Below are 16059 nucleotides of genomic sequence, written 5' to 3' on the forward strand. Positions count from 1 at the left end.
GTCATCTTAATGATGGTGTCACCATTCATTATTTAAGCAATTATGCTGTTAAAACATCAGGTATATATCTAAAGGTTGATCATGTTTCAGCTGTGACAGTTTGATTTTCATAAATAAGTTCCAATGGTGAAGATTTCTCACTAATTAAATTGTTATTCCCTCTTCAAGATTAGGTGATTGAAGTGCCACTGCCGCAATGTAAAATTTGGATTTCCTTTTTCTAAAAAAATATACTTTTTTACACAACTTTTTCACCAAATTAAAACTGTGAACAAACAATGCCTTTGATAAAAATAAAATGTTATAATATATTGCAGTATTTTACTTAAACCCACAGTGAGCACACAAAATAAATCTCCAAAATCTTTCAGTATTGAAGCTAAAAAAAGCTAATAATATGTTACAAGGTTCCAATACATACAACCCACAGTATTTCCCGGTATACAAGAGTCAAACCAAAACTTGTTATGATTATAGATTCAATCATATGGTATACTCATAACACATTCCACCAGGGCAAGAATATAGACTGCATTAAGCAGACTTAGTCCATTGAGTTCAGTCCTTCAACTGAGAAATTGTGCAGTTTACACTGTCAAATTGTACTGTTGTCACTCTGGTTCATTCTTTCTTCAGTGGGTATTTTCAATGTTTATGTATTATAAAGAATAAAAGATATGTAGAAGCGTATTTCAATGTAGTAACATATTTTGCCTATGATAAATTTTGTTATTTGAACCCATCACTTGTGTGGCTATCTTGTAACAAATTCTGCTACATCCATTATTTTTGTGTACATACTAATACAATACTGTTTGGCTTCACATACATGTAACATTTGGCATGGGAAGTTATATATTACTTCCCATTTCCATTGTGTCTTTGGAAAGGTATACTATCCAGTACACCAGGTTAAATGCTCCAAATGATAATGGGAAAAGGATCCTGGCATACTGGTCAATCTTGCTTGTGCCAGTATCAGGTTGTGGTTGAGCAGATGGAGCGAGGCCAGGAGGGGAACACAAAATTGGTGGCACATTGCTGTTAGCATCTGGTTCTACGTTGGCTGCTGACTCTTTCTGAGGTGCCAAGGAGTTAAATCTTTTCTTTAAGTTGGAATTGGAATCAGAATGCTACAAAATAAAAAAGAAAAATTTCTTATAGAAAATATAGTGAATTCATCATCTTTTCTGGTAGTTACGACGGTCCAGTTTCAAGATTTGTAACATTTCCTGGAAGTGAAATTAAACGTGATCAAACAACTTTAGGTCATATTACACAAATCATCTACTTACTGGATGCATTAAATAAATTTTGAAACAATTTGTAAGAACCTCGGATGGGAATATAAAATTAATCCCACAAAGCTGGGTTAGCATAGTGTCATAGGACCAGGTCGCCGCGCTCATGTATTTGAAATCTGCCTGTTGCGCAGCTCAGGTGGGCTCTGAACAAAACAACATTATATAGAGTATCTAATACATTCATTCGAACCAAGCCTCTTTAATTGCTATGCGCTGTTAATAATACAAAATAAATGTGCTCCATTGACACCCACAAATGAGATACTACAAATTGAAGAACTATACAGCAATACACAAATGCAGAAGCAGAGGCGTACACACATGAATGACAAATAATGTGTATTGCATACACAAGGAACAAATGTGCAGAACATATATTCCCATAATTGTTAAAAGCCATCCATGAACACCGACAAATAAACACATGCCACAGATTTTGTGGAGGTACATACAACACATGACTTAATTGTTTCACCAGTTCCATTTAATTCAGTAAGCTAAATTTAAACCTTTAGAAATGCTATTGTGATTTGTTTCATACTTCTATTCTATATGGACAAAAATGGAAATTAGTCCTATAAAATGTAATGGTCTGTAATATCCCAGTTCTGTGGCATCATAAGAACATAAGAAATAGGAGCAGGAGTAGGCCATCTAGCCCCTCGAGCCTGCCCTGCCATTCAATAAGATCATGGCTGATCTGACGTGGATCAGTACCACTTACCCGCCTGATCCCCATAACCCTTAATTCCCTTACCGATCAGGAATCCATCCATCCGCGCTTTAAACATATTCAGCGAGGTAGCCTCCACCACCTCAGTGGGCAGAGAATTCCAGAGATTCACCACCCTCTGGGAGAAGAAGTTCCTCCTCAACTCTGTCTTAAACCGACCCCCCTTTATTTTGAGGCTGTGTCCTCTAGTTTTAACTTCCTTACTAAGTGGAAAGAATCTCTCCGCCTCCACCCTATCCAGCCCCCGCATTATCTTATAAGTCTCCATAAGATCCCCCCTCATCCTTCTAAACTCCAACGAGTACAAACCCAATCTCCTCAGCCTCTCCTCATAATCCAAACCCCTCATCTCCGGTATCAACCTGGTGAACCTTCTCTGCACTCCCTCCAATGCCAATATATCCTTCCTCATATAAGGGGACCAATACTGCACACAGTATTCCAGCTGCGGCCTCACCAATGCCCTGTACAGGTGCATCAAGACATCCCTGCTTTTATATTCTATCCCCCTCGCAATATAGGCCAACATCCCATTTGCCTTCTTGATCACCTGTTGTACCTGCAGACTGGGCTTTTGCGTCTCATGCACAAGGACCCCCAGGTCCCTTTGCACGGTAGCATGTTTTAATTTGTTTCCATTGAGATAGTAATCCCATTTGTTATTATTTCCTCCAAAGTGTATAACCTCGCATTTCTCAACGTTATACTCCATTTGCCATATCCTCGCCCACTCACTCAGCCTGTCCAAATCTCTCTGCAGATCTTCTCCGTCCTCCACACGATTCACTTTTCCACTTATCTTTGTGTCGTCTGCAAACTTCGTTACCCTACACTCCGTCCCCTCCTCCAGATCATCTATATAAATGGTAAACAGTTGCGGCCCGAGTACCGATCCCTGCGGCACGCCACTAGTTACCTTCCTCCAACCGGAAAAACACCCATTTATTCCGACTCTTTGCTTCCTGTCGGATAGCCAGTCCCCAATCCACTTTAACACACTACCCCCAACTCCGTGTGCCCTAATCTTCTTCAGCAGCCTTTTATGGGGCACCTTATCAAACGCCTTTTGGAAATCCAAAAACACCGCATCCACCGGTTCTCCTCCATCAACCGCCCTAGTCACATCTTCATAAAAATCCAACATGTCCGTCAAGCACGACTTTCCCCTCATGAATCCATGCTGCGTCTGATTGATCGAACCATTTCTATCCAGATGCCCTGCTATCTCCTCTTTAATAATGGATTCCAGCATTTTCCCTACTACAGACGTTAAGCTGACCGGCCTATAGTTACCCGCCTTTTGTCTCCTTCCTTTTTTAAACAGCGGCGTAACATTAGCCGTTTTCCAATCAACCGGCACTACCCCAGAATGCAACGAGTTTTGATAAATAATCACTAACGCATCCACTATTACCTCTGACATTTCTTTCAATACCCTGGGATGCATTCCATCCGGACCCGGGGACTTGTCCACCTTCAGTCCCATTAGTCTACCCAGCACTGCCTCTCTGGTAACATTAATTGTATTAAGTATTTCTCCTGCTGCCAAACCTCTATCGTTAATATTTGGCAAACTATTTGTGTCCTCCACCGTGAAGACCGACACAAAAAACTTATTTAAAGACTCAGCCATATCCTCATTTCCCACTATTAACTCCCCCCTCTCGTCCTCCAAGGGTCCAACATTCACTCTAGCCACTCTATTCCTTTTTATATATTTATAAAAACTTTTACTATCATTTTTTATATTAATTGCTAGCCTAGCTTCATAGTCTATCCTTCCTTTCTTTATCGCTTTCTTAGTCTCTCTTTGTTGTTTCTTAAATTTTTCCCAATCACTTGTTTCTCCACTATTTTTGGCCACTCTGTACGCAGCTGTTTTTATTTTAATACTCTCCTTTATTTCCTTCGTTATCCACGGCTGGTTCTCCCTTTTCTTACAATCCTTGTTTTTTGCTGGAATATATTTTTGCTGAGAACTGAAAAGGATCTCCTTAAACATCCTCCACTGTTCCTCAGCTATCCTACCTGCCAGCCTGCTCTCCCAGTCTACCTTAGCCAATTCATCCCTCATCCTATCATATTTCCCTCTGTTCAAACAGAGGACACTGGTTTGGGACCAAACTTTCTCCTCTTCCATCTGAATCAGAAATTCGACCATATTGTGGTCACTAGACCCAAGAGGGTCCTTCACAATAAGATCCTTAATTCTACCTACCTCGTTACACAATACCAGATCCAAAATAGCTCGTTCCCTCGTCGGTTCCGTAACATGCTGTTCAAGGAAACTATCCCGACAGCATTCTAAGAACTCTTCCTCCATTCCACCCTTACCGACTTGAGTCTGCCAGTCAATGTGCATGTTGAAGTCCCCCATGATTATTGCCGTTCCATTTTTACACGCATCCCTTATCTGCTTGTTTACAGCCCTCCCTACCTCAACATTATTATTTGGGGGCCTATATACCACACCTACTAGTGTCTTTCTCCCTCTACTATTCCTCATCTCTACCCATAGTGATTCCACGTTTTGTTCCTCAGAGCGTATGTCATCCCTCAGTACTACCCTGATATTATCTCTTATTAATAGCGCGACCCCACCACCTTTTCCTTCCTGTCTATTCTTCCTAAACGCCTGATACCCCTGGATATTCATCTCCCAGTCCTGGTCACCTTTCAGCCACGTTTCTGTAATGGCCACTAGATCGTACCCACTTGTGCTGATTTGCACCATCAACTCATTTACCTTGTTCCGAATGCTTCGTGCATTCAGGCAAAGTGTCCTTATTCCAGCTTTTATCTGGACCCGCTTTGATGAGTCGCGAACACCCTCTCCCTCTACTCCCTTATCTAAATTACCGCCTTCATTCACTTGCACCCTCTCCTCTACCATTAATTTTGTAATTCCCCTTACCCCTGCATCCTCCCCCCCATCAGTTAGTTCCTTGATCCTAGTCAACTCTTCTAGCTCCCCTCCCCCCAACCTATCTAGTTTAAATTCTCCCCAGTAGCCTTAGCCAACCTACCGGCCAGGATATTGGTCCCCCTGTGATTCAAGTTCCACCCGTTTTTTGTGGATCACCCCTGCCCCTAAAGAGGTCCCAATGGTCCAGGAACCTGAATCCCTGCCCCCTGCACCAGTCCCTCAGCCACACATTCATCTTCCACCTCACTCCATTCCTGCCCTCACCTTCCCGTGGCACAGGCAGTAATCCTGAGATTACTACCTTTGCTTTCCTCTTTCTCAGCTGTCTCCCTAATTCCCTGTACTCCCTTTTCATGACCCCTTCTCCCTTCCTACCCACATCAGCGGTACCAATATGTACCGCTACCTCAGGCTCCTCTCCCTCCCACCTCAGGATTTCCGGGACGCGACTAGCGACATCCTGGATCCCGGCCCCAGGGAGGCAGACCACCATGCGAGACTCCCGCCTACCTCCGCAGAAACGCCTGTCTGTCCCCTTCACCATCGAGTCCCCGATTAATACCGCCTTCCTCCTCTTTTCCTTAGCCCTCTGAGTTACAGGGCTGGACTCCACTGCGGAGACACGGCCACTGCTGCTTCCCCCAGGCGGGCTGTCCCCCCCAGCAGTACTCAAGCAGGAGTACTTGTTGTGCAGGGGCAAATCCACCGGGGTGCTCTCAACCACCCTAGCCTTACCCTTCCTGGCCGTCACCCACTTGGCCTCCTCCCGTGGCCCTGGTGTGACCACCTGATGATAGCTCTTGTCTATCACCTCCTCATTCTCCCTCATCAGCCTAAGATCCTTGAGCTGTAGTTCCAGCTCCCTAACACGGTCCCTCAGGAACCGCAGCTCGACACACCCCTCACAATTGCATGGCAATTGTCCAGAAAGCTCAAACTTCCATTGGGCGATTGCTTAATTGTCCTGCAATGGAAACCATCCAAAAGTACAATATAAATTGTAAACTTCGGATGGTTCTGACTGTCTTACCAGAATAGTTACCCAAGAAAAGTTAGAGGAAGTGAAACCACTTCTAATTCCTGGGTAACTAAAGTACTGATGGTGCTGACTCCGCCCCATTCCCTTCGATGCAGCTCTGATCGCCATCTTATGAAGGATAACAGCATAGGTGTACATTGGAAACATGCAGAATGGCACATCATGATGTCAGGCAGCATAGAATGCTGAATTATCACCATTTTAGACCCTCCAGATTCTGATTACATCCAATCTTAAACATGCACAGCTGCCACCACCCAGCACCACACCCATCCCAACACCCACATCCACGAATATTATTTAAAGTTTTTGGCTTTTTATGCTGTAAAGTTAGTGGAATTAGAGTCATAGAATCATTTATAGCAGATTCGGCCCATTGGGTCCATGCTGGCTCTCCATGGGACAATCCATCAGTCCCCCATTACCTTGTTAAATCCCTATATTCCTCCAGGTTTGTTTCCTTCAAGTACTTTTCCAATTTCCTTTCAAAATCATTGTTCAATGCATGTTTGGATTGCCTTCACAGCTATCTGTTAGTAAGCTTACAGAACACATTTCTGCATTGCTGTAAGTATATTTTTTTTAAAAAAGGAAATACTTTCAACGACTGCATTCTGTGCAGCAAGAGATTACAGGCAGAATCTTCCAGTAGCAGCAAGGTTGTCGCTGGTGGGTCTGAAAGTGAATGACATTTCTGCTTGGGGCCGGGATAGATTGCCACACAATTGCCAGCCAATTAGTTATGCATGGTTGAAGGCTGTGGTGAATCACGAGATGGGAGTGGGCAGGAAGTTGGTGCCATTACCATTACTTTACAGGGCGGCAAGTCTGGACACCATATTTAAAGGGGATCAAGACAGACATCATTCCCTGCAATCCAGCAGCATCAATCTGTCTGTCTATGTGGGTGCAAAGACTGCAGCCAAACCGTTGACAGAGTCCCCCAAATCCACGCCCACCACCCCCTAACTCCCCCCCCCCCACCCCCACCCCTGCTCCCCACCAGATATGTCTCAGAGGAGAAAAAGATTGGCCCTACGGTTCAGTGATGACTTGCTGCAGGTTTTCCTTCAGCCCACTGGGAAAGGAGAGAGGTCTTGTTTCCCAGAGAGCAGGAGGGCCTCTTTTCTGATGATAGTGGCCTGGATGGAGGTCACAGCGTGGGTTAGTGCCAATGGGGCTCAGTCCAGAAACTGGGTACAGTACCAGAAAGAGAACAGACAATCTGCTACACTCCACCAGAGTGACTGGCACCATGTAGTAACTGAAAAGTGATATTCATAGGGGCACTAAACAGTGTCAGTGTGTTAGTGCAGAGGAAGTTTGGGTTTCAGACCTTAGCAACAGATGATACATGTGGACTGAATGTGTGGGAACCGCTTCATGCTGTGAATGTTGCACCAATTGCAGGACAGTCCAGGTGTCAAACACTCATTGGAGAGGGCTCAGAAGCTGTCATGCGCATGCATGCTCAGAAAGGAGGGATGCATCCATTGGGTTAACACTCAGGGCGGAATTTTACTGGCACGTCCGCCCGAGTTTTGCATGATCGCGCCCGAGGCCAACGGAGAATGCCATTCTCTGAGACACACCCACCCCCAGAATCGGGGCAGGCGTGTCGGTACAATTCCGGTCTCAGTGCCTGTCTGGCTCTCTGCCAGAGAAAAATATTGGTAATCACCAGAAATACAATCTGACTGGAGGAGTTGTCCCAGATGTAAGAATTCTCACCCCATTTGTGGAAGAGACCGTGGAACTTCTCAGGTAGGACTGAGACTGAGCATTGCACTTACATCTAATGTCACAGCCATCGAGTGAGGTTACATCCAGTCTGGTATTCACAAGTGGACATGTAAGTGTAAATCCTAAATTATTGCTCAGAAACGGGCTTATGCATGATCATCAGTTAATTCTTTTTGTTCTCCACCTCAGGTACTTACAGTTTGTCAAAGAACAAAAGAGGAGATAGCCTTTCCCCAGCTCCAGTTCCATCACCATCTCCCAGGTTGCTTCCGAATCCTCTGGAGGATACATTATCACAGCATTCACCTGCAGCCTCCACCAATGCAGATATATTTACCTTGGTGGGTATTCATTCTAGAATAGGTTCAGGTTGGCAATCTGGTGAGCACATCATTGTCTGCTCGCAGCAAATTCAATTGCTGAAGTCTCTAACTTTCGGAGGGCTGCTGGAGACCAGGCCAAAGCTGAGCCCCATGCAGATGAGAACCCTCTGGATTCAGTCATGAGAGACATGATGGAGATGCAGAGACAGAAAGTGAAACGTCAGACAGAGATGCCTAAGGCAGTCCATGGACTTGAGCAAAGGCTAGAGGAGTTGGTCCAAGAGCATGGTTTCATCCATGGAGAGGGTAGCAACTGCCATGCTGGGCCTGGTCCAGCAGAGTACTTGATGGTTGCCAGAAATGCACTTGGCTCTGTACTTCATCACTCTAGTTCAGTGCAGCAAAGATTAGACAAGATGGGAATCAGTTACCTTAATCTGTTACTAGGTGTCCCTTTTCCTCAAGGAGTCAAGGAAGTACCATTGTGCACCAACAGGGTAGATGGGTGCTTAGAAGGCACCCTGGGGCTTCATCCTCGACACTCCAAAGGTGCCTGGCCTCTTCACCTCTCCTTTTCCAGTGACCACATCGCCTCCAACAAGTGAGATTGAGGAGGGTGCACTGCACATGTGCAGCAGGCCCTCAGCAGGCTAGGGTCCTCATGGACTCAGACCACTTGAGGAAGGCTGCCAATGTCATCTCAGGTAATGGAGCACAGCAGTCAGCTGGCTGCCTCCACTTCAGCTAAGAATGTTGGGCTGCACTTAAGCACAGTAAAAGAAAAAGAAAGATTAAGAAGTCAGAAGGCACAAAGGTGGCATAGGTGTCTAATCACTTTACCTATGAAACTCACTTGTAAATATATGTTTGATTTCACTTTATTCTTGTGTGTTGCCTTTCCATTATGTTCATAATTGCGGCAATGGCCGCATGCAATTAAGGACATTTCAGTTCATTCCTGATCAGTCGGGGATGATGTAGGCTTAGGATGCACCATTTATAGTGCCATATCATGAGTAATGGCATCTCCAAATACTCTGACATGTGCCGGATTGAAATTTGAGTATCATTTGTAAGTTTGCGACCTTGGAACATATCTGGCAACCCATTGGATAGTGTTCACCTGATTATCATCTCTTAGGATCTGCTGTCTGAGCCAAGTCATTGCATGGTATTGCTGCAATGGTGTCCACCTGACGGAGCTCTTTTACAAAGCATTTCCACCATTTGGAGAATATTTCAGTGAGACATGAGTGTATCCCTGCAAAATTAACACTTCATGTGGTTTACAATGTAACATGTTTATGGGATTGTTTGTTCCAAAGGCCTGCAGCATTTTTCCTTCCAGGTGCCGGAGGGCACAGGAATATGTAGTGTTATACAGGGAGTGTTGTGTTCCTGCTGGCACTGCTGCCGTGATGTTATCTGAACAGCACATTTTACACAAGTGGAATGTATTTCATATCAGATTGACCAATATGATCACATCACCAGTAGTTTTAATGTGAAAATGTGCGGTTTAATGCAGCCATTAAATTTAACTGCATCCACCAGGGAACTTCAGCCTCCCAGCCAACAGAGGATTAGAATCCACAGTGTTGTACAGGTGTGTCAATGTCTCACTTGGCCTGGAATGTGGTGGCAATAAGTTTGTCAGAAGTCTGTCTGCTGCGTTGCACCGTTCCCCTGGCTTCTGCCATTGCCATATCAGCAGCATCATCTTTCCTTTCCTCCTCATCAGAGGAAACAAATGGTTCCTCCATCTCCCCCTCTGCAAAATCATCCTGCGTTTGTTTAATTCATAGAAGAGTATTCATAGAAACCCTACAGTACAGAAAGAGGCCATTCGGCCCGTCGAGTCTGCACCGACCACAAACCCACCCAGGCCCTACCCCCATATCCCAACATATTTACCCACTAATCCCTCTAACCTACGCATCTCAGGACACTAAGGGCAATTTTTAGCATGGCCAATCAACCTAACCCGCACATCTTTGGACTGTGGGAGGAAACCGGAGCACCCGGAGGAAACCCACGCAGACACGAGGAGAATGTGCAAACTCCACACAGACAGTGACCCAAGCCGGGAATCGAACCCAGGTCCCTGGAGCTGTGAAGCAGCAGTGCTAACCACTGTGCTACCGTGCCGCCCACGTGGTTGTGTAGGATGCAGTAGGCCACAATAATGCTGGTCACTCTTTCTGGTGAGTGCAGAGAGGTGGCCCGCCTGAGCAATCCAAGAAGTGGCACCTCATTTTAAGCAGACATATTGTCTGCATTATTGTTGCCCTCGTTGGGTATGGGTAGCTGTCCTCAGCGGTACTTTTCGATTTCCGCACTGGCGCCATCAGTCAAATGTCTGATGAGCCAGTCCTGCAGTTGAAGTGAAGAAAATACTTGTGGTATCTGCACATTGTTCAGTGTGTAGGCAGTGTGAGAGCTCCCTGGATAGTGCACGCAGCCCTGAAGGATTTGTTTTCTGTGAGCGTATACCAACCTTACATTCATAGAATGAAACCACTTTCTGTTAATAAATGCATCGGGCTGATCCCAGGGAGCTCTCTGCACCACATGTGTGCAGTTAATTGCCTCTTCCATTTGTAAGAAAACAGTGATTGCACCAAATCCCACTGCTCTGGCTGCCTTTCTCTCAGGGTCTGTGCCAAATTTGGCAAAATCTCATCTGAAGAGGGCATCTTTTATCTCTTGGATGCATTTGTGTATGGCAGAGTATATTCCAAACATGTCCATTGGAGTCCTGGAATGAGGCACTGGTGAAGTTGTTCAATGTTAGTCATTTTTAATGCTCGAGGTATAGCATTGCCTCCCAGTTCTCGTGGATGCAGGTCTTCATAGAGTAGCTAGCATACAAGAGTCATCACAAACCATGGCTTTGTAAGCCACCTCTGTCATTGCCTCTCAGACATCTGCAGGTAGCTGCACTGCCTATGATATGCCTTTCTAACAGGCTCCACTAACTTCCATCCTACCTCTGTCACTCACTAATTTCCCCCATGTCCCTTGATCTCCGCAAAATTATTATGCCTCTCCTCTTTGTTACCCTAGAACAGTGGTTCCCAAAGGGTGCGGCGCGCCACACTGGTGCGGCAAGAGAGGATGGCAAGTGTGGCGGGAAGATTCAAGGACAATCAAAGAAACGTTTAAACATGGCTTAAACAAGCATTGTTTTATACTTTCTGGATGTGCCAGGATCATATTATAAAGTAGTTGTGTTCTATGTTATGAATCAAGGACTGCTCGGAGTTGTTTTTTTTTGTTTTTGAATGTATTTCTTATCAATAAACAATTCGGTGTGGCGCGAGCAAATTTTTATTCCGAAAATGCGGCCTAGTGAAAAAAGTTTGGGAACCACTGCCCAAGAATATTCTCTCGTTGTACCTGACCCTAGAATCATCACCCTGCACATGCCTTCTCTCCCCTCTGAACCTACACCTGTTACTGGCCCCATGCCCATCCTCATCCTGACTCCAGTTTTGTCCGTTTCTGCACTGCACCCCCACCCACCCCCACAAAAGACAATCTGCTACCCAATCATCACTCTGGATCTGCCACTCCACCGTACCTGATTACCCACCTCTCACTGTCATTGTTCCCTTTGTACCCAGTTCAACATCCAGGACCTCACTGTAGACAGCATTTTTAGAACCATCTCCCTCCCACCATTCCTACCCAGAAACTCCCTCCCCCACCCATTCACAAGACGCAAGGCCCTTCCGTCCTTCCCACATTCCTGCACTCTTGCTTTCACACCCTGTCTCCCTCCCTGGCCCAAGTCCCCAGCCTCCCTCCCTGCCCTGGACTCCCACCCTCCTTCGGTCCTCCTCCCTGCTCCTTTGAATGCCTCCACCTGATCTCAATCATTGTGTCATTCCACAATGCTCCATAAGAGGAATAAACAGGATCTATTCACTTCAAGTCCAACAAGTTGACTACCTTGCTTGCTGCATGCCACTTGTATGCAGTCTTAAATCCAAAGACACATATTGTTCGCTCACAGATAACTTAATTGGGAAGTGAAACTTAATTGTGGCAAGATTGCCTTTTACTAAGCATGCATGGCCTGCAAATGCATGCAAAAGAGCTTCAAACATCCCTGAACTTAATAGCTTGGATTCATCCTGTTGTCAGAACGAATCCAAGCTACTCTTGGCCTCCAGTTCAATTAGGTTCTCCTGCCCTCCTTGCCTTTTGTTCCTGGGAATAGCCTCATGATATAATTCTAAAATGAAGCAGGACCTGAAATGAGTGGATATAATGGACAGTGATGTGGGTAGATAAACCATTGAGTACATACCAGCTGCAATTCTATTCCCTGAGATGTAGGCCATTCAACCTTTTCTTTCTGCAGACACTACATCATTTAACCTTTCATAATTTCTTCTTTAGTTTATTCAGTCAGCTAAGTGACCCAGGAAGGACCTAAAGAAAGAGTTACGAAGAGCTAGGAGGGGACATGAGAAGTCTTTGGCAGGTAGGATCAAGGAAAACCCTAAAGCTTTCTATAGGTATGTCAGGAGTAAAAGAATGACTAGGGTAAGATTAGGGCCAGTCAAGGACAGGAGTGGGAAGTTGTGCGTGGAGTCTGAAGAGATAGGAGAGGCACTAAATGAATATTTTTCGTCGGTATTCACACTGGAGAGGGACAGTGTTGTTGAGGGGAGTACTGAGATGCAGGCTGTTGGACTGGATGGTATTGATGTTCATAAGGAGGAGGTGTTAGCAATTCTGGAAAGGGTAAAAATAGATAAGTCCCCTGGGCTGGATGGGATTTATCCTAGGATTCTCTGGGAGGCTAGAGAGGAGATTGCAGAGCCTTTGGCTTTGATCTTTGTGTCGTCATTGTCTACAGGAACAGTGCCAGAAGACTGGAGGATAGCAAATGTTGTCCCCTTGTTTAAGAAGGGGAGTAGGGACAACCCTGGTAATTATAGACCGGTGAGCCTTACTTCTGTTATGGGCAAAGTATTGGAAAGGATTATAAGAGATAGGATTTATAATCACCTAGAAAGGAATAATTTGATTAGGGATAGTCAGCACGGTTTTGTGAAGGGTAGGTCGTGCCTCACAAACCTTATTGAGTTCTTTGAGAAGGTGACCAAAGAGGTGGATGAGGGTAAAGCGGTTGATGTGGTGTATATGGATTTCAGCAAAGCGTTTGATAAGGTTCCCCATGGTAAGCTTTTGCAGAAAATACGGACACATGGGATTGAGGGTGATTTAGTGGTTTGGATCAGGAATTGGCTAGCTGTAAGAAAACAAAGGGTGGTGGTTGATGGGAAATATTCATCCTGGAGTTCAGTTACTAGTGGTGTACCGCAAGGATCTGTTTTGGGGCCACTGCTGTTTGTCATTTTTATGAATGACTTGGATGAGGGCGTGGAAGGATGGATTAGTAAATTTGCGGATGACACTAAAGTCGGTGGAGTTGTAGACAGTGCGGAGAGAAGTGGCAGGTTACAGAGGGACATAGATAAGCTGCAGAGCTGGGCTGAGAGGTGGCAAATGGAGTTTAATGCGGAAAAGTGTGAGGTGATTCACTTTGGAAGGAGTAACAGGAATACAGAATACTGGGCTAATGGTAAGATACTTGGTAGTGTGGATGAACAGAGGGATCTGGATGTCCATGTGCATAGATCCCTGAAAGTTGGCACCCAGGTTGATAGGGTTGTTAAGAAGGTGTACGGTGTGTTAGCTCTTATTGGTAGAGGGATTGAGTTTCGGAGCCAGGAGGTCATGCTGCAACTGTACAAAACTCTGGTGCGGCCGCATTTGGAGTATTGCGTACAGTTCTGGTCGCCGTATTATAGGAAAGATGTGGAACTGTTGGAAAGGGTGCAGAGGAGATTTACCAGGATGTTGCCTGGTATGGTGGGAAAATCGTATGAGGAAAGGCTGAGGGGCTTGAGGTTGTTTTCGTTAGACAGAAGAAGGTTAAGAGGTGACTTAATAGAGGCATACAAGATGATCAGAGGATTAGATAGGGTGGATAGTGAGAGCCTTTTTCCTCGGATGGTGTTGGCTAGCACGAGGGGACATAGCTTTAAATTGAGGGGTGAGAGATATAGGACAGATGTTAGAGGTAGGTTCTTTACTCAGAGAGTAGTAAGGGTGTGGAATGCCCTGCCTGCAGCAGTGGTGGACTCGTCAACGTTGAGAGCGTTCAAGTGGTTATTGGATAAACATGTGGATGATATTGGAATAGTGTAGATTAGAGGGGCTTTAGATTGGTACCACTGGTCGGCGCAACATCGAGGGCCGAAGGGCCTGTACTGCGCTGTAATGTTCTATGTTCTATGTTCTAAGTGAGGTAACAAATCATGACGAAAACTTAAAAAAAGATAAAACGTGCAGAAAATTCTTCTTGAACATCAATAGTAAGCCAGCCAAATTTAGGAAGTATTTGAACATACCACAGATGAAATTCCATAGCCAGCATCATCACAGAATTGTTACAGTACAGAAGGAAGCAATTCGGCCCATTATGTCCACACCAGCTCTCCAAAGGAACAATTTATTTAGTGTCACTACCCCGCTTTCTTGCTGTAGCCCTGCACATTTCTCCTTGATGGATAATAATCCAATTCCCTCTTGAATGCCTTGATTGAACCTGCCTATGCTATCAATCAATGCATATCAGATCCCAACCACTCACCGTGTGAAAACATTTCTCCTCATGATTCCATTGCTTTTTCTGCTGATTAATTTAAATCTGTGCCCTTTGATTCTCGATCCTTCCACCAATGGGAACAATTCCCCCCTATGTATTTATTCATTCCCCTCATGATTTTGTATACTTCTGTCAATTTTTCTCTCAACCTTCTCTTCCCCAAAGAAAATAGCTCCAGCTTCTCCAATCTATCCACATACTAAAGTTCCTCATTCCTGCAACCATTTTTGTGCATCTTTTCTGCACACTCTCTGATGCCTTCAGGTCTTTCCTACAGTGTGAAATTCAAAACTGGACACAATACACCAGTTGAGAATGAACCAATGTTATATACAGGTTTAGCATAACTTCCTGAAAGGGTGTTAATATGTCGGTTTCTCCTCCCCAGAAAGCATTGAATTTACTCAAGGCAGAGTTAGGCAGATTTTTGATAGACAAGGGAGACAAGGGTTATGAGGGGCACTTAGCAAAGTGGAGTTAAGACCACAACCAGATCAGTGTCGTGACAATGGATCATAGCTCTGAATTATGTACGGACATGTGTTTATTTTTTAGAAAAGGACATGCAAGCAAAAACTGTCTGAGGCTACAAAGTAACCACTTGCTGGAATTCCTTTGTGGATTCGGTCCCAAGAGAGACAACAGAATGTCACACCTTTTTATTTCAGACACAGCCACTTCAAAGGAAGAGATGCAATGCAAAAACTGAACTTTAGATGCTTCCCGAGATAATGGAGGCTATCATCGCAGTAGAAACCATCTGCTGTAAGTTATGTACCAGACATATTTGTGTTTTTCCCTTTCCAGAAATATACAAGGGGTAAAAACCCAATTGCAACCGTGGTCTCTGTGTGCTAGTCTGGTGTTCTAGTTCCACTGTACTAGTGTGCAATGTCATAGCTGAAGAACATCCACTAGGCATCACTGCTTGCAGCTAAAACGTCTCTCTTTTTCTCTGATTGCTGGAATAAAGTCAGCAAACCACAGTAAAAAAGAGGACAATTCCTTTCAGCTGATCTGCAAAACCAAGAATCTCCAGACTAACTGTTCAACTGTCGAAGTCAGCTGTATTGGAATCTCCCAACTTAATAGCCGCAATATTTCACTATCTACTCCACACGGAAAAGCCAAAGACTGATTCCTTTATATATTTTTTAAAACATAGAAACTAGAAGCAGGAATAGGCCATTTGGCCCTTCGAGCCTGCTCCGTCTTTCATTTTGATCATGGCTGATCAATGAATTCAATATCCTGATTCCCCTTCCCCCCATATCCCTTGATTCCTTCAGCCCAAGAGTTATAT

The 16059-nt window shown here is 44.7% G+C and overlaps 1 protein-coding gene across 1 annotated transcript in view; it reads right to left on the reverse strand.

Moving 5' to 3' along the window:
• Nucleotides 1-851: 851 nt before the first annotated feature.
• The window catches only part of LOC144505465 (gamma-aminobutyric acid receptor subunit alpha-6-like), a 48739-nt gene continuing 33531 nt past the window's right edge, over nt 852-16059 (reverse strand). Inside the window, exon 8 of the mRNA XM_078231572.1 lies at nt 852-1133. Within this exon, the coding sequence (XP_078087698.1) occupies nt 852-1133 (282 nt within the window). The remainder of the gene's footprint in view (nt 1134-16059) is intronic.

Source organism: Mustelus asterias, chromosome 16, assembly GCF_964213995.1.
Source record: "Mustelus asterias chromosome 16, sMusAst1.hap1.1, whole genome shotgun sequence".
Lineage (NCBI taxonomy): Eukaryota > Metazoa > Chordata > Chondrichthyes > Carcharhiniformes > Triakidae > Mustelus > Mustelus asterias.